General features: G+C 37.9%; 1 protein-coding gene and 1 long non-coding RNA gene across 2 annotated transcripts in view; one reads left to right on the top strand and one right to left on the bottom strand.

Annotated features, from left to right (window-relative positions):
• Window positions 1-24,625, bottom strand: part of TRPM1 (transient receptor potential cation channel subfamily M member 1) — a 113,457-nt gene that overhangs the window by 4,185 nt on the left and 84,647 nt on the right. Inside the window, exons 15-28 of the mRNA XM_075764661.1 lie at window positions 23,783-23,917; window positions 22,837-22,887; window positions 21,165-21,305; window positions 19,884-19,913; window positions 17,108-17,397; window positions 16,337-16,565; window positions 14,711-14,833; window positions 14,245-14,376; window positions 12,086-12,214; window positions 10,482-10,733; window positions 9,691-9,865; window positions 4,622-4,766; window positions 2,279-2,478; window positions 1,003-1,135 (exon numbers count right to left, since the gene is read on the bottom strand). Coding sequence (XP_075620776.1) covers window positions 1,003-1,135; window positions 2,279-2,478; window positions 4,622-4,766; window positions 9,691-9,865; window positions 10,482-10,733; window positions 12,086-12,214; window positions 14,245-14,376; window positions 14,711-14,833; window positions 16,337-16,565; window positions 17,108-17,397; window positions 19,884-19,913; window positions 21,165-21,305; window positions 22,837-22,887; window positions 23,783-23,917 — 2,165 coding nt within the window. The remainder of the gene's footprint in view (window positions 1-1,002; window positions 1,136-2,278; window positions 2,479-4,621; window positions 4,767-9,690; window positions 9,866-10,481; window positions 10,734-12,085; window positions 12,215-14,244; window positions 14,377-14,710; window positions 14,834-16,336; window positions 16,566-17,107; window positions 17,398-19,883; window positions 19,914-21,164; window positions 21,306-22,836; window positions 22,888-23,782; window positions 23,918-24,625) is intronic.
• Window positions 252-24,625, top strand: part of LOC142603511 (uncharacterized) — a 68,488-nt gene continuing 44,114 nt past the window's right edge. The window contains exons 1-2 of the long non-coding RNA XR_012837459.1: window positions 252-361; window positions 2,326-2,494. This is a non-coding gene — a long non-coding RNA (uncharacterized LOC142603511). The remainder of the gene's footprint in view (window positions 362-2,325; window positions 2,495-24,625) is intronic.

Below are 24,625 nucleotides of genomic sequence, written 5' to 3'. Positions count from 1 at the left end.
TGAATACATGTAGCAGATTTCATTCACTTCTCTATTCTCAAAATTCACATATAATAATGCAAGATATTCAGGGTCTCCCTTCAAGAGAAAGATGTTTATCCATTACACGGCTCACAGAGCTGTCTCATAAGACATATTAAAAGGAATATATATATACACACACACACACATATATGGAGTATTTCGTCATCAAAATACCGTGAGGTAGACCAAGGAGAAAGACAGTTTAAACTGTGTATCATTTTCATTACAGGGAGAATTTTTCATCATATCAAGGACATGACAAAAGACCCCATCCTTTGACTCAGAACTACTAACAGAACAGGAGGATCCTTTGGGAACAGTCCTGCCAAGTGACCTGGTAAAAAAAGTGCTGCTGCCATTATCACTGTGTGCTTACACAGCAATATGCAAACATTACCTAGTCCTCAGAATAGCTTAATGATTTACATGTGGATAGAATATTCCCTGTCTTTTAAATGGGGAAGTTCATACTGAAAAGCTAAACACCTTGTTCAAAGCTTCCACAGATTCAGAGATTAAAATTCAGCAGCTGTGAGTGCTGGACCCTAGTGTAAACCATAGGTCCAAGGGAAGAACCCTCAGTGCTTTTGTCATTAAGCTCCAACATGTTTCTCCTGGTTGGATGAGCTGTTGGAAGCTCAACAAGCAGTAATTTGCTCAAACAGATAAAAAGTGTAACTGTGATCTTCAGATGGGCGAGGAGGAAAAAATTCACGACGAACAAAAATGTTCTTATACCAAAGCAACCCAAACCAGCAGGCATGTGACATACCAGTAGGAACAGCAAAAAGCTTGCTCTTGTGAGAGTTGCACCTGTGCAGATATTTACTCAGGATTTAGATCAGGTTCTGAATTGGTGGTGGTTTTCTTCAAGATCTAAATCTTTTGTACTTTAACTCAACTTTGGTTACAATGAAGACACAAAAAAGCAAACATTGTTCCAGATAAGTAGTGTGGGTTTTTTCTTATAACAGATACCTTTCAGAGGTTACTCTGATGCGTTCATCATTAGATGACTGCTGCTCATCCTCTTTTTCCTGGAAGTATTCTTCTACACACTGCTCTTCAAACTCATACAGTTTTTTTAGCTCTTCATCATTCAGAAATAACTCTGCAAAACAGAACAACAAAATATGAGTTTCCTTTTTCTGAACTTCTGGTACTCAATTTAAATCCAGTTTAGCAGATGGACATACAGATACTGCAGATTCTACTCATGCACCAAAAGAACAAATGATTTTGTAAATAGGAAATGAGTGCTTAGCCAAAGATGGGCACAGCCCTGAAGGCAATGTAATGAATTATGACCATCCACCGGGGGCTATATTTTCTCAATAACCTTTGTACTTTTTAACAGCAGAGCTACACATTGAACAAACTGACTAGAGTTTATAGGATAAAGACTAGAGCAATCTCTGCCAGTTTGACTGTTCCTTCATTCAAATATTGTTCTGAAAAGGATGCCAGTTACAGGCAACAGATAATCTAACATAACAGATTGTTTCCCAGACATTCTTTGAATAAGAGCTTCAAAAATTAATAATCACGTAAGGAAAATCCAAGGGAAATATAAGCTCTTAGGAACATTTCATTCTGTATTTGAATTTGTCTCTTTGTATTTGGAGTGACTGCTACATTTACTTTTTTCCCTTTTTTCCTTTTTTAACTCAGAAGCATATTGTACAGAAGTACAATTACTTACAAAATATGTTTCCTGTGAAATGTAGAAATACAGGGTAACTGTAAGCATCTGATTATTTCATTGAGGCATAGAATGAAAATAATAACAAAGTACGTTAGGAGAAGAATCCTCACAGTTCCCCTGTGAAACAACAGATAAATCTCTAACACAGAGAAATGAAAGTGGTGATACTCTTAGACACAGATTGCTCACAATCACAGAGCTGACACTACAGATGACATTTGAAACTGTGAACCCTTCTTCTCAATTTCCTATCTGCCCTTCCCAACATATAGAATTCACTAGAACCTGGTAAAACTGGATTAAGTAGATGCCATCTCACTGTTTTAAGAAAGCACGTTAAAGAAAGTCTTCATTAGCAGCACAGTATTGCATATTCTCAGGAGCCCATGGAGCTCGAGAGCTGTTAACTTGATATAAATTTTGTCCCATTCTGTCTTCAGCACATACACTTGATTGTCAACATGAACAAAATAGTTTAGCATTGGAAAAGCTGCTGGTTTCTGCTAATATGGTGCAAAGAGCTCAGTTTAGAGAAGGTTTCTTGCATACTCAGTCCCCTGTCACGCTCATCCTGATCTCCTTCGCCCTTCTTGCAGCGACAGCAGATTCGCTTGATGATTATGTAGATGTGACTGAAGATAATCATCGGTGGTGGGAGGACAGGTCTGTCATGGAACGTCATTATCAGCTGATACCGCTGGAACTTCCAGACTTGGTTGGATATTGATTTTACCTCAAAGAAAGTATTGCTGAAAGGGAACAAAGGTACAGTTTCTATTAGGCCCCTAAGTTTATTTATCATTGAGCAAGTACTATGTTGAGAAAAGTAGCAGCTAAATAACAACATGAAACCATATGACTTGCTTGGTTCAGCTCTTTGTTGATGCTGCTGAACTTGCTGAACTGATGCTGAACTTGAACTCATGATTTCACTACTCCTGCTGAGGGTAGTGAAACAGAAGGTGCTCTGCATCCCTTATGCACTGCCCAGAACAGTCCTCCTCTTAGACTATTTGCTCCTAAAGTCATTTAGGTGTTAGTGAAAAGAAACCTGCACAATTTATCAATCACATATTTGGTATTTTGGGGCTTGGTTATAAAGTATTTCTTTTAACACATGCCAGTATTTGATATTACACTAAGTATTAAATTTATGAAAGGTATTTTGTATGCTAAGCCCAGAAGCTTCATATAGTTTGCCTTTAATATGCTAATCAGCTTGACCTACATAGAAGACTTTCAAGTTTTCACAAAATGTCCTACATTCAAACTTTATTCAGTCAAACTTCTGACTTGAAAACATGGTGCATATTGTTGTAAAGGAATTCGTTCTTGGAAGCCATAGCCTCATCATTTCTACACCAAAACATGGTGTGTTATAAAGACATTTTATTTTGTAATTCAGTGGATATGAAGCAGCATAAGTGCTAGTATTCCATACAGAGTTAACAATAATCAAGGTTATGAAATACTAAGAGAAAGCAGACTTGACATTCTTTGACAAAGCTTTACAAGCTATTTTAAGGTATGCTTGGACAGCTCACTCCATTTCTATGATGATAATGATATTGGCACTTCCTTTTTTATATTCTCTGTCCACTTCTTTTCTAACTTTTTGTGCTTTAGAATATCTACACTCACAAAACCAGTTACAACATCTCTTTGAAACCACAGAATTCTTGAGTGCACATAGCTTTTGGTTTCTTTTGGCTAAGTATACAAGATATTATTTACCAATGATCAATGACAATCTGCCCTCATTCTGTGTCTCCTGCACAGCAGGAATTCCCCAGCTAGACCTCACCCCCTAGCAACCATGCTGGGATGGCAGGAGTTAACAGCACGACCTACTTCCCAAACTGCTGATTCCTGGGTCCTTCAGCCAATAATAGCTACCATTGTAAGATTCTTCCCCTTCCCCCTAGAGATGTGACTGGCATTTGAGCACTTTAAAATTCATGACCTTTTCAGCGACATACATCAAATGAAAGACAGGCTTTGTGAGCTGTAGATTTCTGGGCACACGATGAACTATTTTTGTGGTTGTGACACCAGCTATGCCAATAAGCCCTCCAACACTACATGTTTATGTGGATCAAGAACAGACCACCTGCTTTTCTCAGGTTGTGTGTTTGGTAAGTCTTACTAGCAAGCAGATATTTCAATTTTTTTTTTTTTCTTTTTTTTTTTTTATCCCTAGGTCATGACAGGAAAAGCATGTGTTAACTGCGGGTAGAAAGAACAAACACCAGAAATTTATTTAGTTTTACTCCAGAGAAGTCTAAATATAGATTTGTGGAATAACATTAAAAATGTGCATAATGCACATTGCTTGGACTGGCCACAGAACTTGGTAATATGTAGTCATCCTTTCTCTTGGTTCAAGGCAATATAGACTCCTTTTCTGGGTCATATAAAAACTCTGCAAGGCTCTAATTTCTTCTTCTAATTGAAAAGCAGAAAGAAGCCAGATGATGTAGTGATAGTGGAAATGCCTCCTCCTTTCGATGTTCAGATTTTCATTCTCCAGTTCTATCACAGAATCATGTTTGCTAGTGGTTGCGTGGGCTTCCATCATCTATGTAGCAGGTTTCATGGATTCTGTTTTTCATCTTTCCAGAGCAATCTTGAGCCTGTCACTATCCGCTAAATAGTAATCGGACATAGCTAGATTCTCTCATATGCATTACTGCAATTGCTGGCAAATTCAAAGCAACCTTTCCTCCACGCTTTCCCAGTGTATACACTATTCCAAGTATTTGCCAGTCATGTTCACAGAGTAATTAGATTCAGAGTGCGAATGCAAACCCTTGCAAACTCAGCTGATGGGCTCTCACAGAAACTTTATCTTGGCAATAAGAAAGTAAGGACAGTGCATGATCATTTACATACTTGAAGACAGCAATCAGCAGGTTTACCAACAGGATATTTGCTACCAAGAGGTAACAGGCCATAATAGCAGGAGTGAGCCAGGCCCCTGGTATACATGGAGGGAGGCGTTTACCATCATCATCGTAAAGATTGTCCCCACAAGGAGCTGAAGAAAAAACAGGAAAGGTATTTTTCACAAATTGCCTGATACTTAAAACCACTATTTGCATTTATTTAATGATGACACATGCACTAAATTTGCCAAGCAAAACAAATTTTGTCAGTTTATTTCCAGTGGCAAGTATGTATAATTTCTACTTCAAATTCTGCATATAAAATTAATTTCCCACAATAGTGAACAGAGAAGCAGCTCCAAGTTTACTGTACGGTGTGGCTTTCTTTTCAAATTCATTTTCTTTTTCTCATAGCAATAGTCTAGGACAAGATCTTAATGTGCATACGTACATATTAATAGTAGAATATTAATAGTTTCTCCAACCAAACTTGTGTGCGTACCTTGCCAAAGATATAAAAGGATTTACTTAGTGGTCCCAGATTGCGGAGCATAAATTAAACCTTTATTGGTGCCCTGAGTGTACTAAAGAGGCCTTAATGATCCTGAGAAGCTTCATCTGGGGTCTACACCTACAGCCCCTGTGCATACCTGCCCCTGCCTCAGCTATGTCAGGTGGGCAGGGCTCAGCCCTGCCTCCTGGACGCACCTTGGAACTGCATTTATGCCTGGATGGACCCTTCCTCTGGCTCTGGCCCCATCTCCTTTTGCCTCTGACTGGACTCCCTAGATGGACCCTACATTATTACTTGTCCTATCTGGGGCTGTTAATGGTACCAGCAGGTGTCCCTGCTGCCACTTTCAGGCTAATTTCTGTTTCCCTTATTTTTCACAATAATTTTAAGTAAAATTTCATACCAAAGAGATAAAATTATAAAATGTAAACGATACAGCAACAACAAAATAGACTGGTGAGAATGAGACAAAAATTGAGAATATTGATCAAACATATAAAATAATTGCCTGAAGTATTCCTAAGAATACCCAGGTTGTCTTGGAGTTGGGTAAATGGAGCAAATTTGTTCTGTGTTTAAGTGCAGTGCCAGTGTATCCAATTTCAAATACAAGGCTAACTTTTGGAACCATTAGGACCAGGTAAAGGGTTTATCAACCACAGGTTCTTTAGCTGAAATCTTAGTAAATACTAAGTCTGACAATAAGTTCTTTACAGATTTAGTTCACGTGAATAGACAAACCAGTTTTTTAAGCATTTTGCAAAGAACACAATACTTCAACCTAACCTGAAAAATACTTCAAATTCTTTGAAAACAGACTAATCTTATTTACTGTGGACTGAAAAATATTTAGACTATGATTAATAACATATATCTTACTTGCTTTTCAAATGTCAGATCTACATTTTTCCTGTTTATCATAAGAAAAGTATAACTGGAAAATCAATCAAATCATATTATTCACATGGACCAATGAAAGTACTGCCAAAGAAACACTAACGTTGTATGTAGGTAATCAAAGGGAATTAGTTATACCATGACACTCACACATCATAATTTAAAAAAAGGACTATTTTACTGTCAATGTACTAGAAACAAGTCATAGCAACCACATAAGCTCAATGAAAACTTCTGATCTGCAATCTGTATTAAAATAAAACATTTTTCCTCTGCTTCTTTTCAAATGAAATTATTACACTAGAAAAACAAGATTCACACCTGAATATTGGATGAGCCCTATAATTAAAACGTCAGTATCTAGTGAAAAAAAAAGATTAATAAACATATTCAGCTAAATGAGATAATCAGCTCTCCAGAGAGACTTACGATTAATTTCCATGGCATAGACTGAACAGCATTCCAAAGGAACGAAATAGAAAAGGAGGCAAAGAGAGAAAGAAAGAAAGAAAACAATAGAATAATAGAGAAAAAAAACACAACAAAAAAAAGATTGAAAATACAGTTTTGCCGCCAAGAAAAGATAAGCAACTCAAATGTCAGAACAGTAGAGACATATGCTTAGAAACAATGTCTTTGTTAAAAATGCATTGCATTCTGCAATTCCTTTTCATGTTGTTTTCCCCAAATATTACATATGGCAGTGAATTCATGATATTAATAACAAATCACAAAATGCTTCTGGCAGATGATCATTTAAATGTACACGATAGGCAAGTAAACAAAACTGGTGGTCACCACGAACACAAAACAACTCAAAATTATCACACAAAATCATTCTTTTAGCTATTATGGAAACGTTTTCTCCTTTTTTTTCCCCTCGTTTTTAAGAACGACCCTGGCTTTGAGTCTGCCAGCTGTTTCTGTTGAATAGCTATTTTTCCATTAATAGTCATGATACTGATGTTGTTACAGTGTACAAGATCATTAAAGCCCATTTTGACTACCATTAGGATACTTGCTTGCCAACCCCTAAATGGCGATTCTAAGAAAAATCACACTACTGAAAGAAACTCAGCCAGGCTACTCAATTGTATAAGAATACGTTGCTGTTGAGTACTAGATGCCACTAACTTCTTGCTCATGGACATCTTCTAAACGGAGTGAACCAGACAAGAGCATCCTAGGTTGCATCAGAAAAAGCGTTACCAGCAAGTTAAGGCAGGTAATTATTCACTTCTACTCAGCTCTGGTGAAACCGCATCTGGACTTGTATGTCTAGTTCTGGGCTCCCCCCCAGAGATCAGACACGGACGTACTGAAATGACTTTAGTAAGGGCCACAAAGATTATTAAGGTGATTGGGGCATCTGACAAATGAGGCAAGGCTGAGAGAGCTGGGGTAATTTAGCCAGGAGAAGAGATGGATCAAGGGAGATCTTACCGATGTTACAAATACCTGATGTTGGGTGGGAGTAAAGACGACAGAGGGAGACTCTTCTCAGTGGTATCCAGTGAAAGGAGTAAAGGCAGTGGGCAAAGACAGAAATACGGGAAATTCCATATAAACCAGGTTGTCCAAAGAGGTTAGACTACACAGTCTTCATCCTTCAAGATATTAAAAACCTGACTGGACAGTCCCTGAGCAACCTGCTCAAATTTACCCAGCTTTGAGCAGGGAAGCTTGACTAGATGATCGCAAAAGTACTTTCTTCCAATCTTAGCAATTCTGTGATTTGTGATCTTCATCTTTAGGTGACATCCTATCCTCAGTGAAGCTACTGACCTTCTTTCAGATGGAAAATTTGATGTAATACTTTTTCCATATATTGTTTGCACTCGTAGGCCTTGGCAAAACTACCCATAAGCACTTGACACAGAGTCAGGTTAGACTGCCCATAGCAATCACTCCCCAATGACTTCTGAGGTGGCTTTGGTGGTGGGTTTACAGAGAACCATGGAAAGATCAGAGAGAACATTTCTAATTGAAAGCAAAAAGATCTTCAGAAGTCAGTCCATCGACTTCTAGACATAAGAAATTTACAGCATAATTGTAATGCAGTCTAGTTATACCAGTAGAACTCCTTGCATAGCCACTTTTATTTCAGTATTAAAACAACAACAAACCCACACATTTCCAAGTTAGCTTATGTTTAAGCTACTGACACCGCAAAGCTTCTGACCTGGGAAGGTTAATGGAGCAAGTAGCTGGATTGAACTTGTGTAACTGGAAAGCCTGAACGTTTTTCCCCCAAAATCTTTCGCACAGCTGAGGAAAGATTTCTAATTCAAAGGATGCTGAGTATATAGCTGAAAAATGACTGGAAGCATGAGAGAAGTCTGGGACACCACTTACACTAAAGAGATCAGTATTGTTGGTAAGGTGTGAGTTTTGATTTAGAAAGAAATCAAACTGTCTATGTTGGCAAACATTCTTTGTTCAAAGTGAAGTAGGATATGAATGCACATTACGAGCCACAAAGGTAAGGGACACCCTGCTACAGTCTATTCCTCCCCATGGGAGAATTAACCCACTTGAGAGATCCTGAGCTTATCCTGGCTCACATGTGTACTGAAACTGCAGTATCAGACAATAAATGACTGGCTTGACCTTTTATTTGTCAAGACTAATTCACTGTATCGTAAGTTACATTAATGAGACAAGCATTCTTAAGGAAAACTAAGATGATATGATCTTTGCAACAGTGTACACTGTTCAGAAACAGACTAATGACATTGTATTCCTTTCTAAGCAATTAAAGTACACATTAATGACATTTGATACAAAGGCTTCTCTTGATGATGGATCATTATGGTTTTTGAACTTACACCTCACAGTTCTTTCAGCCTTCCGCTCTACTTGTCAATATATGCAGATGGTTGAAACAACACATACAGAATGCTGAAATAGCAGCTTATATTATTTCAGATAAAGTGCAAACTGTGATACACATTAGAGGAGGCCAGCTGCATGTTTGTCTATGCAAATTTCAAATATTAACACAAAACTAGCAGTAACATGACAGTTTTCATATCCTCTAAAATACTGAGTTATTTTTTTAAACTGTGCAGCTTTTGTATAAGAAAGGCTACTTCCACACCCAAAGCTAATCAAGTAGAGTTTTCATTTTTTGTTTTCTTTTTCCACAGGTGTAGAAAAGAAGAACATGAGAGATTCATGAAATGGTAACATTTCTGGAAAGTAGAGAAATGTATCAATGGGCGTAAAAATGTTTTAGCTCATTGTCTGTGCTGTGACTTGGAGATGAAAGGATATGTGTATTTTCATCTCCTGTGCAAGGTATTTATTTTTTCTTCTGTTGGAACTGACTATTAGCAAAACATTAGTTCACAAGAACATTTCAGAATGATCTGTGTTGATGCCTGCAAGTAAACAGATCACTTAATACTGCTACACTCTTGGACAGGAGAGTATTCCAGACTATCACTCTCAGTGTTAACTGAATTTGAATATAAACCAAGACGCAGGACATGCAGGTAGGGAACAGAAAATTGTTCACTCTCTGGAGTCTGTCACAAGAAAACATCAACAATATAATCATAAAGACAAAACACTACTTCCAAATTAAAAACAATCATTAATTTGGATCTGATCATCTGCCTCAGAAACAGGAAACAGACTCTTACTATGAATTCTACTCTTACGGTCTATCTGGTCTGCGAACACCTCTCCATAGATCATCCAGTAGGGCATATAGAAGATGTTGCGAGCTAGCCTCCAAGAAGGCTCCTCATCTGGGTGCAGGATAGCTTGGCGGGCTACTCCAAAACTCATCAGAACCACAAGCATGATGACCACAAAGTAGAGCATGTCAATCATCTGCACGGAGACCATACAGAGGCTGTTATCATTACCAGGTAGTACAGTAGCACCAGCATGTCTGTTTGCTAGCATGCATTAAAATAAACAATAAAAATACAGTAAAAAAACATAAAAAGCAGTAAAACCAGTCAATGAAAGGAATACTAGATTTATATTTTAAAATACTTAAAATGCTAAAAACTTTGCTATCCCTATTCTCTTTTGCATCAAGTGTACTATGCTGTGTTTTCAGCACAGACCTCTTCTGTGGTTGCAAAAAGATATCATCGTTCCTGTATCATCTCCTGTCCACAACTAATTGTTTTGTGGATGATCCCACTGTATCAGGAATGTGTTACTGCTATGGCTCTGGGAGGCAGAAGGCAGGCAAAGTGAACAAGTTTCCACAGGCTTGTTCAAATAAACAAACAAAACAAATAAAAAAAGATTCTCTCTTGAATCAAGCAATTATTAGCAAGAATACTGCATCTCGTGTGTGTTGAAATTCACGCAGCAATTTCCCAGTCTTATTCAGAGTCCTACTCAGATGGAAAACCTCCTCTTAAAATCGGAACCGAATTTAGCTTCCCATGAAGTTTTGAAATACATAGTTTACAGCAATTTAGGCACTAACCATCTTTCCAATCATCATGACGTAAGGTCCCAGATATTTGTTCACACCAAAGATATCTAGTACTCTAATGTACCAGAAAATTATGTCTACGCAGTAAATCACTCTTCCATAACCCATGTAAGGCTGGTTCTGTAGGCGAAGAATTGCTCCTATAATAAATACTGAAATAGCCACCAGGTCAGTAATATTCCAGTATTCCTGAAGCCAAACTTTCACTTTTTGGCTCAGCTTGCCAGGCTCTGACATCAGAATCTGAAATAAAATAAAAATAAAAAAAACCAACAAAAACCATAAAGAAATCATTAGAAAAACCTCAAAGTTAAATTTTTGAAGTATTAGTCATGAAAAAAGACCAATCTTGTCACATTCAACAGGTTTCCAAGATACCCTCCACTGCCAGCAAAATTTGTCTCAAGCAGCAATATTTTTAGTTACTACCAGGCAAAGTTTCCTTTTCACAGAAACATAGAATGGTTTCTGTTGGAAGGGATCTATAAAGATCATCTAGTCCAACTGCAGAGACATCTTTCACTAGATCAGGTTGCTTGTCCTGGTTTCAGCAGGGATAGAATTAATTTTCTTCCTAGCAGCTGGTATAGTGCTGTGTTTTGGATTTAGGATAAGAATAATGTTGATAACACACCGATGTTTTCAGTTGTTGCCAAGCAGTCAAGGAATTTACAGTTTCTCATACTGGCCTGGGGGTGCCCCAAGAAGCTGGGAGAGGACACAGCCAGGACAGCTGATCCAAACTGGCCAATGGGATATTCCATACCATATGATGTATAGAACTGGGGGTCTTTCTTATAAGCCTCCTTTACATACTGAAAGGCTGCAGTAAGGTCTCCTCGGAGCCTTCATTTCTCCAGGCTAAACAACCTCAACTATCTCAGCCTGTCTTCACAGCAGAGCTGTTTCAGCCCTCTGGTCATTTTCACAGCCCTCCCTCTGGACCCCTTTTTTATCACTGTTTCAATTTTGGCTTTATTAAGCCTTTTTTCTTGTAGGTTTCAGTCAATCACATTTAAACCAGGAGATCTGGCTTACTGACTTGGCATCCATATTTATCTCCAAATACGGTTAGTATGAGATGTGGTAATTGTGAATCAGAGAAGGATAGGCTAAGTGCAAACCACACCACAGCATGTGGATACAGTAGAAGTTTTTATGCTATCTTCCTCATACGGACGTAACAAGATCAGTCACATAGTACTCCTGGTTAATATCCCAAAACACCTCTCTGCAGTTCTCATCAAGGACTGCATCAGTAACAAAAAGACACTACCTACTGAGATTGCCTTCGTGGGTTACAGCCCTGCCCTTCCTTGGAAATACACTTAAGAGAATGACAGCATTCACTTTGACTACTGACCTCAGGGCATTTTTGCCTGACCTTTTTGCCCAGTAAGAGAAGGTTTTAATGTATGGCAACGTGTTATAAATGAAACTCACTCCGGTGATAGGCATTTTGGGACTCTGTGGATATAAGAATCTTCTCTCTTATGTATGGCTTCCCAATCCTCTGCACAAGTCCATGCCATTATTACCTCTAAAAGCGAGCTTCATTTGAAGGATTATGAGATGTTGGTATGATCAGACTTTACCTCTCTTACTTTCTCTAAAGCCAACGTCACAATGTAGGAAATGACAATCCATTCCTGGACTGACGGCCACCGTTCCATCCGCACCAAGATGATATAATTAAATAGCATCAAGTAACCGAGATATGATATCTAAAAAAAAAACCAACAAAGCACCTTTATGGACTTTAGGTGATGGATTGCAGGATCCTTCCACAGTAGGCAATATTCAATTACTTGAGATGACTTACACACACACTAAAATCAGTCTCCACTAATTTCCATTAGGAAGTTCTGGACTATTAGTGTAAGTCAGTTATCAGTAAGAGCTATCAGTCAGTTTTCTGTAACTACTGGTGTAAATGTCAAACTGGCGGCGCAGGTGTCTCCACGCCTCACAGCAGTCTTTGGTGACTGGGCAAACTAAAAACTTCAGACATCTTGGAAGTTCATGGTTAAGAAACCAAAATGGATTCAATGGTTTTGCAGAAAGAAAAAAAAAAAAAAAAAAAAGGAAACAAAGCAGTAATAAACCAAAAGATTTTCCAGGGAGAAAAAGGACCTTTCTAAAGAATGAGATATTCAGTGTGAAATGTTTACCCACCATCTCAAAACAAATCTAAAGCAGAATGAGTAGGCAGGGCTGTGAGCAACACCTGCCTGGAGGGATAGCGGAAATAAAGAGCCACATAGGTCACTTGCTTTCCTCCACCCTGTAATAATGTAGTTGAGACCATCTAGGCAAAATATACTCTTTATGTGAAGCCAAAGGCATACAGATTTCATATATCAGTCCCTACACCACCTCTTCCTATATTTGTTACTTGAACCTATCTACATGAACAGTAGGTTTGTGGATATTTTGGTTACTTTAAGTAGCCCCTAGTCTCAGGAGCAAGTTTCTTGCTGAGGCGTAATTCAGTAAGAGCACAGAAGGCTGCATCACCATGTCAGAGAAGAAACACCAAACAGAAGGCAGTAAAATCCTCTTAGCTGAGGGGCCTGCAGAATGCATGAAAGCAAAGCCCGCCCTAATTGTGACATTCATATGAACATGTATGAACACACACATTGAGGCTATGTGTGAAAGATTCAGGAGCTGAAGACCCTTACTTGCACAAGAAAAAAGATTTGCTTCTCTGAAGGCGGTGGGCCTGCTCCAATGCCCTTCCTATAGTTGCCATGCACACTGGCAGAGGCCCCGGGCCTCCAGCAGTGAAGGAATGACAGATGCTGTGGAACATATGATCCAGGCAGCTGAATTATCTCCTTGTTGAAAGAAGCAAAACAACAACTCCAAAGAACTCTAAATCAGGCCCTTAGTGCCTGGGGCTTTTTTAATTTACTAAAATGTGATTTCTTTACACTTTGAAACCATATTGAATACTTTTCTTTGAAATTAAATAGAAATTTTGCTTTTAAATTATTAATACAGGCAGCATAAAGGGATCAGTATAGTGTTTCGTGATTACAATGCGCTAAAACTAAAAATCTGCATAATGTGACATATTAGGTATCGGAAGTCCTAACTTTGAAGAAAAAAGAAACCAGTATCCTTTTTAGAGGGCACACAAAATTTATGAGCAGTAGCATGAATACTTTTTCTGTTTTATTAAAACAGAGTTTAGCACCAGATAATTCTTGATGCACTAAAGAGAATATTAGATGCTTGTCAAAAATAAATCTTTTACTTTAGATTGGTAATAAGTCTTAGCAGACTGGAATCTGTGCTTCCGTCTAAGTTGCACTCGTCTAAGCCTGACTCATCTGTCAACAGAGCAAATGATAAGCACTGATACTGTGGCATTACTTTTTGGGTCCTAAAGCCTATTCCAACACAGAACAGGAGCCAGAGCCTTTAGAAAGCAAAAGAATCCAGCCTAGTTTGGACTGAGTGACTGGATTGTGGAGCCTGCACTGAGTTTGGCATACAATTAGCCAGACAGGGTCTTCTTCAAAGTGTGCAGGAGCCTTAGGGGCTGACAGCAAAAGCTTCAGTTGTTCATTCTGTTTCATTGTCTATGCATTTTTCTCTGAATAAAGGAATGCTTTACTCATCAGATTCCATGAAAGTCAGAACTATTTATTTAATTATTACTTTGTTATTATTTTTACATTGGAATCCTTTAAGTTTCACAGGTGTGAGAAAAACAAACACTGTCAGTTTAATCATCATGACTTACTGTGTAGAACCAAAATTTGACAATAGGCGCATTATAGAATTCATAGATTTTTGTTCCAATTGGAAGGCTCTTTTGTTTTTTATTTCCATTCTCTTCATCTCCTTTTCGGGAGCCTGTATCCACATTTGCATCCTGGAAGACCAAAGTTGTCAGTTTTCATCAATATACAAGTGTAAAAAGAGTAGCTTTTCCTCAACTACAGCCCCAGCCAACTGTTAACTACACGATGCATCCTCTGAGAAACTGACCTCTTTTTAAAAATACAAATTCCATAAATCTGTGCCACTATAGAGATCATTTACACACCTTCAGAATACAGCCTATACACTCCCAAAACTCTTCACTGATTTTTATCTCACAGAGGCAGTTGAGATTTTAACCTGAGTGACCTATAGCATAATCAGAGAAGTTAGAAAACTGAGAACTCTTGAGATATTAGAACTTTCTAATAATCTCCATTACTGACCACATTTTCCTCCTCCTTTTCTCTGCCTTCCTCATTTTCTCTTGATGTCTGGTAAGAATAATCATCATAACTCCGAAACTCTAGGAAAAGGATGGTGGGAGGAAAGAGAATCCCCATTATAACCTGTACAACAAGAAAGAATTCAACTCAGATGGCAATATTTGTTTACATCAATACATTTCATAACAAGACAAATCCCATTAACAATACTTTTTTTTGTATAGTATTCACGATACTTTGCTATGCTCAAACCTAGAAAAATCAATAAGTAATACTTAGAACGCATTGGCAATAAGGTCTTGTATGGGAATATGGCACCCTGGAAGGCTTCCCATCTCCATGAATATACTGCAATTAAGAAATTGTGCTCCAGAATTAGAGTTTGTGCAGAGAAATTCCATGGAAGGGACACAGTGGCGGTTGCAAGAGGGCTTCAGGTTTGTTAGTGGAGTTTATAGTTAGTCACCTACTACAATTAGTTTTAATAGTTAAAACACTTGTGAAGTGTAAAAGAAGCTTTGCAGATAGCCCTGGGGGAGTTCGTTTACTATATGAGATTGCTGACATACAGAAACACAAGCATGAGTTGCCAAAGTACAGAAAAGAAGCAAAGAAAAGAACGCAGGTAATAAAACTAGAACATTAGCAGGTTGATTAATCCTTTGGAGAAAAGAAAGGAAATGAATAAACAGATTTGGAAAGCACCATAATGCAATCTGAAAGGCAGGACACTTACCTGAAGACTTTAAACAGGTTTAAGAGGAAGACATGGGAAAGTGGAAATAAATTGAGAATGACAGAGAGAGTGTAATGTGTATGTTAGCAAGTTTGGGAGTATGACCTGAGAAGATAGGCATGGCACTTTGTCAGTAATGGGGGATTTAAGGAAACAAGGAGGTGAGACTGAAGGTGGCACCATCACCATGGGCCTCCACACAGGTGGTAGCAACTGCATAATATAACAAAGAAAGGACTATATTCACATGAAAATACACACAAGCAAACACTGCTCTGCTTCCTTCACATCGGCTCGCTCATGTTTCTCCTTTGTGCCAGTCTCCTCAAATTACTCATTCTTTTGTAAATCCAACAATCAGAAAATACAAATTAGTAAAGGAAACCATATCATCAAATCACAGAAGAGGGAAATAAAAATCACATAGTTTCACACAATGCAATTGCACACATTTCACTCTTTTCAACAGAGTCTTGACTCTGTGTCTTCTAGTACAGTATTAAGCAATGTAAGAAGCATGTTTCCATGTCTGGCTCATTTTCTCTCTATTCCCATTGCATGGACCCCTAATGGAGATCTTTTTGCTAGTATCTAATTATTTTTTAATCAAAGGTTTATGTTTTCAATGAACAGATCTCATCATTCATTGAAAGCCACAACTTTGCTCTCAGATTCCAATCACGCTAAGCCTTTTATGGAGTTTTATTTTCCTTTGTCATGGGGTAATGTTCCTTAGATATCCTGAATTTGGAAACAAAAAACCCCTTAGCTTTAAAACGGGTATGTTCTTAAAACATCTATAATTAGTAAGTCAGTTAGAACAAATCTGTATAATGTAGTGTTACCTGCAACAAACTATAGCTTTGAAAACAACTACAGATCAGAAATACCTTAAGGCCTGGGTTTTTCCGCATGCGTAGTCGCCCCATCCACATATCTGTTAAGAGCATCTGGCTGCACGTGTGAGCAATGAAGTCCCTGTGTTTAGCTGCCACAGCCAATTTCAGGCAGGTAGAATTACTCCAGTTTTTCAGTTCATAGGTCAGTAGTTTCATGGCAATCTGCTCATCATGTTTATAGGACTGATCCAAGAGTTCAACAGCCAGCTGGCCAAAATCTCTGGAAAATGCAAGGTAAGTCCAGTGAAGTGTGATTTAGAAATCAGCGTTTGCTTGCGTTTGTGATTTTAATTCTGTTCACAGGGGGTCATGTTTTTCCACACACACATACAATGACAAGAACTGCGTCTCAAGCTTGATTTGGGACAGTCTATGAAAGTTCCAAACAATTTTCAGTGACCAGAGAGAATTAGCTTAGAGTGATAACATCTTAATGCCAGTTCAGATGTATCATCAGATACCCTTAATTTATATGAGTAAATCCTGAAAAGAACTTTGTGAAATAAAACTAGCTAGTTTTACACAGAGAGAAGCCGAAGAAAGAAAGTGTTCTATCAGAAAAAACACAAGTCTCCTCCTTGCTAGTGTTGCCTTCAGATTCTAAGACCACATTTTGGCTTGTTTACTGTTAATAAATCAGCTCCAAATGGCATTCTGTGAACCTACATTCTAGAAATCAATTGTACTAAAAGTAAAGCTTCTCAGCAGGTCAGACAACCCTTTGTATCAAGTAGACATAAAGTCTGCTCTGCATCTACTAACTTTGAGTTGTTGTCCAGATCCTGAGAGATGTCGTCCACCAGCTCACTCTCAGAAGACTCATGGGCCATAGACTTGTACAGTTTACAGGCCACAAGTGCCTTGGCCATGGTTTCCTCCCCTCGCTGCCAAAGGAAGAGTGCCATCTTTTGCCGTTTCATCAGCACGGCCCATACCATCAGTTCATGAAAGGGATACTGAAAGCGGCTGACTTCTGGGTCATCCACATCAATATCAATCTCCTCCTCCTTTTTCTTCTTCTTCTTCTTCCCTTTGGTAGGAGGCTCATCATCCTGGGAAGAAAAGAAGAACAAATGTTCCCATCAATTTTTAACAGCTTACCTGACAAGGGCACCATGCACAGAACAAGTATTGAGCAGACATATTAACAGTTAAAGTTCTAATTTGTTTTTGCTGTTTACTACAATGAATACCAATAGCAATACAACTATGAAGAACATGTGACAGAGCATGCACTGGACTAGCACACACAGCTTAATATTTTATTCAGAGACTGTTTCTTGCATACTTAATTACAAGTCACCCATCTTGGATAAGTACAGTAGAACGCTGTTGTACTGAAGGCATCGCTTTACACTGCATTCTAAGTAGATCTCTACCGCATGTGTAATTGCACAAGTTGATTTGCAATAAATTAATATTTAATGAATTCCACTGCAGCATCAATGGAACTTTAACAAACCTGAAATCACTATGAATAGGTTCCGCTGTCATTTCTGATTCGATATGTCTGCATCTATTCCTGAAGAACAGTGCTGCATATCTTACAGGTATCAAAGCAGTTTTCAGACTGACATGCAGGTGGAGAGAGTGGTAACATGCAAACGGAAAAGACAGGCAGACGGTGTCCTTAAGAACAGCAAGATACTGAAGGGAGTTTTCACCTTTGAATAAGCAATCTCCTCTTATGTATGCAGTGCAAACGGAAGGTATAAGTATCCCGTTTCTTAAAGGGATAGGGAGGATAGGCCATTACTACAGGAACCAACATGGAAGTAACTGAAGGGAAGTACTGACAATGAAGCAGGATCCTGAAGGGAGAAAAGCCATGATTGGGAAAATTAGGGTTTAAATAATGTAGGAAGAACATTGCATATATAGGTGTAGATAGAGCTCATCATCATTGTAGACCTTGATTCCAATCTCAGAAGTGGATTGCAAATAAAAGTAATTACTGTTCTACAAAATTAGTTCTTGCTCAAGCAAGCTCAGCATAGTGAACTATTTTTTGACAAAATATGAACTTAAATCCAAATTCAGAGTTCAGCCTCACACCCCAGGTTTCCAAAGATGACTCTTCAGCTCAACAATTAAGCATGCATTCCTGTTCCAGCAGTTTTAAGAACTGCAAGTGGTGACCTCTGTCTCATGGAAAATTCAGGGGTCATTAATTGCATGCATATGAATAAAGAGTTGAGCATCCCTGAAGCACAGGACATAAAATCTCAAATGGAGGACCAAAAATTAGGTCCTCCCCACAGTAGGAAAATCAAATCAAACCAAAACCCTGGGTAAGAAATACAAAGTGCTAAGGAGTCTAAACTTCCTTTTTTAGAGCTGCTAACACTGGAAATGAAAAAAATCCAAACACTTGGAGTCACATCAATTTACTGTGTTACAATTACTTCAGCAAAAGAAATGTTAATTTTTCTTTTCAACTTCTTTTCTTTTGGAAGAAGGGAGCGGGCTACACCCACTGTCGAGTGGAGAGAACACTTCAGTTTGTACCACATAAAACATTTCTCACTGAAAGAAACAGGAAAATCAAAATGTGCTTTTGGAGAAGCACTAAGCAACCTATGTGTGATCAACGCTGATTAAAAAGGGCCGCACCTCTGAGGGGCTGAGCTTTTGGCCTTGAGCCATAGAATACAGGAAGCTGATCAGAAAGATTAAACATAACTTGGACTCTCTCTGTAGAGAAGAAAGCTGCTTATTGGCTTGGGAAAATGGAGGCTTTTGCAGGGGAGTATAGTTCACATCAAATGTAACGCAAGGAACACGTACCTATACTGTGTTCGAACATTATCACACAAGTAATAAAAGCATACTTCATAGAGAAATGTACCTAGCCTCTGTGTAAATGCTTTCCTGGTCTATATTAATACTTTTTTTTCAGAAACAAAAGCAACTACCTCCAAAACAGAGTGAGTTTTTAGGCATCATCCCAGACTCGATTATGATCAATTCGAAATTTCTGCAGACACACAAGTAATTGAGGCAGGGGTTGGACCCAAAATTCTGGATCAGCTTCATCATTTACAAAGCATAGTGCCATCATGGTAGCAAGGATGCTTTATAGTGGAGGACAGCATCTAACAGGTCACGCCACCTTGTTTTTCACTCCAGTTAAACATTTTCTCTACGATAAAACCTCCTTTATACGTATATTGTTACTTCATGCTTAAAGGGGATTTGACCATAAGTAGCACTGCTGGATCACATTCTCTTTTCAATATCATCGACATTCACATCTGAATGATTAAATCTACAATATGTTCCAATATGGGATGTGTTATTACATAACAGTGCTAAGAACTGCCTGAAGACTACTGAGCAAACCTTTAAGCAGCTTTCAAGACCCTACCTATAAAAAAAAAAGTCAGAAGTATTTCATAGGCTGTTTGCAAAATGGAAGATCCTGCCTAGCTGAAATTTATTTTAAGTCACAGTAGCTGTGAAAAAGCTAAGAGCAAGAGCAGAACTGTACCAAGAAACGCTCTGACAAAAACAGTATTTTACAATAAATCCAACTTACCTCCATTCCTAGTAGTTTAAGAGCTTTTGGCTGAATATTAAAAATAGAAAAGAAAATCAGTTAGATGGGAGGGAAAATTCAAAGACCAAACAATAGTAAGGAAAAATACATTTTCATTTACAAATGTACAGCATTTGTTATTAAACTTACTATTCAAAATAATTGTACCAATAATGGTACAATTAATTAATCATCTTCTTAATTGTACTTGCACGAAGGCAATGGATTAGAAAATATTTTCAATCCTGTACTCAGGTGAATTATTTTTCTTCAGATGGAAGAGTTAAATGAATAATTCAGTAATATACTGCTCTGAGAATTAAAATCACCACATGGTCACAACAGCTCAAAAAAATAGTGCTTCTAAGCACACACAGAGTAAAGCACACACCTACAGGAAACAGTAAAAGATATAATAGATCTTCAAACTTCTCGTAATTTCCCATTTAAAAAAGCGCTCTGTTCTATTGTGAAATCTCTGTTCTACGTTTTATGTAAAAGGTTTATTTGTTCATTCCATCAGATAGTACTACACTGTATATGTACCGTATATCAGTTACAGAATACTGGGGCTTTGAGTGGCCTTCTGACCATTTGTGGGGCTAGTTTCCTAGTGTGTTTCCCAGTGTGGGGCTTTCTGTAATTAGGCTAGGAAGCTTCACTTGACCTTCAAGGCTGAACCAAACAAATAAGCTAATTAAGAAAATACTCTATTTGCTTAGAACAGACTTTTTAATAAAGCAAGGGTCATGCTTGATATTCTCAAATATGACTATGAAATGCTTTACTGAGACTGCAGTGGCTTCCATAGGATAAGATTTATGCTCAGAGCAGTTCTTTACAGGACTTACTGTAACGGGTTCATAGCTCTTCTGTATTCAGACTAAACTCTCGTAACTTACCCAAGTTAAGGCTACTGTTGGTTATAATTACTTGATCAATAGGCCTGGCTTGACCAAAACAGTTTATAATTATCAGTGAGCTGCAGCTTCGAGTAAGTAAATATGAAACACCACAGCTAGAAATGCTTGGACGGTAAACTGCTGAAACTGAAATAGGAGGAAATTCACCTCCAGATCAGTGTATTTACCACCTTTTGGATCCTCCCATCCTTTAATATATATGTTTTACAGGTTCCTTATATAACTTCACTATCAGAGTTTCAACTTTGGTCTTGCAGCATTTTTTTAGAACTTAACATGTAGTGTTTCACAAAGACAAAGGAACAAAGTATTATTTTTTACCATCAGCACAACAGCCACATCCACAATGAATTCTTACCCTTTTTGGTCCAAATAAATTATTATAAAGAGTCCGAAAACTTTTTCGAGTATAGTTGCAGCGATAAGCTCCACCCATGAGATATTCAAGTACAAGACCAATATCTATTAGGCTGATATGATAATCTGGTGGAAGATTTCCCTAACAAAAAATAAATAAAATAAGGACTTAGGGTAAGAAAACATAACATGCATTAAATTCCCTAGCTAGACATATCATGTCATGTTTAAATTGGCACACGGGTATTATTTACAGCCATTGGATTTCAGTCTCTGCATATTTGTACGAAATTAATGATAACTAATTCACTAAAGGAAAAGTTTTGAGGCTAGAGTTTTTTTGGTTTGTTGTTGGCAGTATTTATAGTTGAGGACAAATTTTCATTTGATTTACAATTTGTCAGTGTCCATACAAGCCTGAGTTGTTTGCAAGGGTTATATTGATGAAATTAAATAAATTTGTACTGATTATAATTAATCCAGTATAAAAGCATGACAATTTGATGGTGAATATAAGGCATACTTTACACTTTATGAAAACCTATATTTCATCATAATATTATCTACAGAGTTAAGACTACAACACAGAACATGATTTAAATTAATGCGCATCCTAGAATCAAAGAAAAAGGCAGACTATAATTTCTACTGTTGCACTTAAAAACTGGATAGTGGTATTGACTTTGCTAGAACCATGAGCTGAAAATGGTTTCATTGTTCAAGCTACATCCTACAGCAATAACTGATTCTACAGCACCACTGAGCAGTTGCTATGGTGAAATAACTATATCCTAAGCAAACACATCACCTCCATGTTAACCCAACCGAATCCCCGAGACTGCCGCTGAATGAGTGAGCCATGAAAATGCAATGAAAAGGAGGAGAGACAGAAAGCAGAATGCAAAAGAGCATTAGTAACACTCAAAAAGACAAACACTGAATGAGAAAAGTGTTAAACTATGAAGCAAATCAATGAATTGTACATTAATCCAGTAATACATAATTCCCACATCTAAACCTCCCAGCAATAAATAGGAGTTTTCCTTGCAAAAGGGAATACAGCCTATTTCATACAGCTGAATTTTACCGACTAAAAGCTCCAAAACCTCCAAGAGAGCAAATACAACAACAAATCTTACAATGACCCTATTTACATATAATGAATGAATGTTAATGTAATGGAAACAAATGATTAACAAATGTTGGACTTGTAGCACTGAGGAACAGAACAGATTTTTCTCTCAGGTAAAAATAAGATCGATGGGAGAAAAGTAACTAAAAACCACACAAGGATACAAACAAAAGGGAACCAATTCTGTGCTCGTGAGTGGGACTTCCAGTTAACCTAGCAGGCCTCTCCTTCCACTCCTCCTTTGTAATGCTGCATTGGGAGCTTCTTGCAGAGAAGAAACAGTATCAGCTGAAATCTCAAACGATATATTACACTACTAGGAGCTTAACTTTCCTCTCTTTAGTTTTTAAATTACTAGAAATGCAGTATAACCATACTCAATTTAGACTCCCATCACCGTTTGTCACAAGTAGTAATTTAACTTTCCTTTTCGTAACAGTTACTATCTAATTTCAAATGTCTGCTTTCCCCCATGCTATGCTTGCTTTTACTGTTGACTCACGTGGTTAATGTAATCGTGCAAATGTAAAGTTAAGCTTACCTTTTTCACATCTCTGACCAGCAAATGCAGCGTATTTGGTGGACCCAATCTCTGAAACAAAAATCATTCATGGTCCATTAAAGCTTCAATTCTTCAGATTATTTGCAAACACAAATGTAATTAACAATCTGGCACTGTAAGCAGAACTTTAGGCAACCATGAGCCACCACACTCTGCAGAGGTGAAAAGAAGGAACTGGGCTACAAGGACAAACACATTTCTATCAAGAGCTGTGTAATCCCTTTCTTATAATCCTTTGTGTGGTGATTCAAGTCACAGTAGTCTGGGGTATTGTCTAAACTTGTACTTGCTGCAGGAGGCATAAAGGGACTGGAGGACTAGACTGAGGTCGTATGTTGTATGAATGCTCCCCTAGACTACCTGCCACTTAAATGATGGGAAGAAAACTAGTCTAGAAATAGTTATGTTCCTGATGAATTTGCAGAGGGTTGGGTCAGGGAGAATTTGAATAAAAAAGCATGATGTTCTATGGTTTTGGGATAAACATTTTGCTTTGCTGGGCCAGAAGAAGAAATGATACTCACTTCTGCAATGTGCTAAGAATAAAACTTGCTGTCTAAATACTTAGCCAAATTTAAATGACCTCTACTGGCTGGTATTAAATTTTTACTATCTACATTAGTTCTTTCAGTGCTCCGAATGTGCATTTTAAATATATCACTACATTTACATAACAAACTGCAATAGCTTCTGAAAGCTGCTATAGGCTTATTAATTAGAAATGTGTGTATGTAGGGAAACAATAGGACACTCTATGTAGTAGCAATGGCTTCCTTTACCGCTATCCAACAGCTGTATATTGTCAGGGCTCAGAGCTTTTTGGAAAAAACAAGCATATCTCAGAAAGAGAAGAAGAAAAAAGATGCCCCTGTTAAATACAGTAGCAAAGATATCACAGGGCATTTTATTATTTCTGCTCACTCACGGTATTATAAAGTTCTTCCAGTCGAGGGATAGTGAGGAAGTGCTGCATGTTCACTCCATTCTCAATAAGTAGTTTCACAAAGTCCACTCGATCCAGAACCAGTGCATCCAGCATAGCCTGTTCCAGGGAATTCACCTGCATTGCAGAATGGAGAATGTGAGACTACATGAGCACAGAAGAGTTGGTTGGCCTACCACCACAAGCATTTTCATTACTTAGGACTTTCCCAAGTTCACACACATGTTGATTAATCTGTAAGTGAAAAGGAATTTAGCGAATAACATTTTACCCATGTGCAAGTCTATGCACATGGTAGAGTTTTCCAATGAGGTCTTTGGTGGGAGGAGAGCAGTGAAAGACACCTTTAGCAATACAACTGTAGCTTTCAATCATTTTGTTTGGTATTTTTAACTAAACCAGGCATGCCATGCTTGACACACTACATGAAAGAGATTTACTTGCTCAACATGATAGGAACAAGTTAAAATTTAAGAAGAATGCACTGTATACATTTAAAAAGATGTTGACATAATTTACCTGATAACTTGCATATGTATCATCCACTCAAACTGCTGCCTCACAGAGAAAAGGCAACGTATAATGCTGAAAGACTCAAACCATTTGGGAAGAAGCACTTCCTTCACCAACCTAACTTTGCCTTTGGAAAATGTTGGTCAGGAAGCCTAATGGACCTTCTCTTAATATGGTCTAAGGGGTTAGAATCCAGTAGGAGTGGGGAAAACCCCTTGAGCAGCAATCCCCTTGACACGTGAACTTTATTAAAGATAACAGAACAATCTAACCTATTGCAACTGGAAAATGAAGCACTTAGAAATGGAGATG

The sequence above is a fragment of the Balearica regulorum genome, chromosome 12 (assembly GCF_011004875.1).
Source record: "Balearica regulorum gibbericeps isolate bBalReg1 chromosome 12, bBalReg1.pri, whole genome shotgun sequence".
NCBI classification, from domain to species: Eukaryota; Metazoa; Chordata; class Aves; order Gruiformes; family Gruidae; genus Balearica; species Balearica regulorum.
The sequence above is the reverse complement of the archived record's forward strand: the minus strand, read 5'-3'. Positions and strand labels throughout refer to the sequence as shown.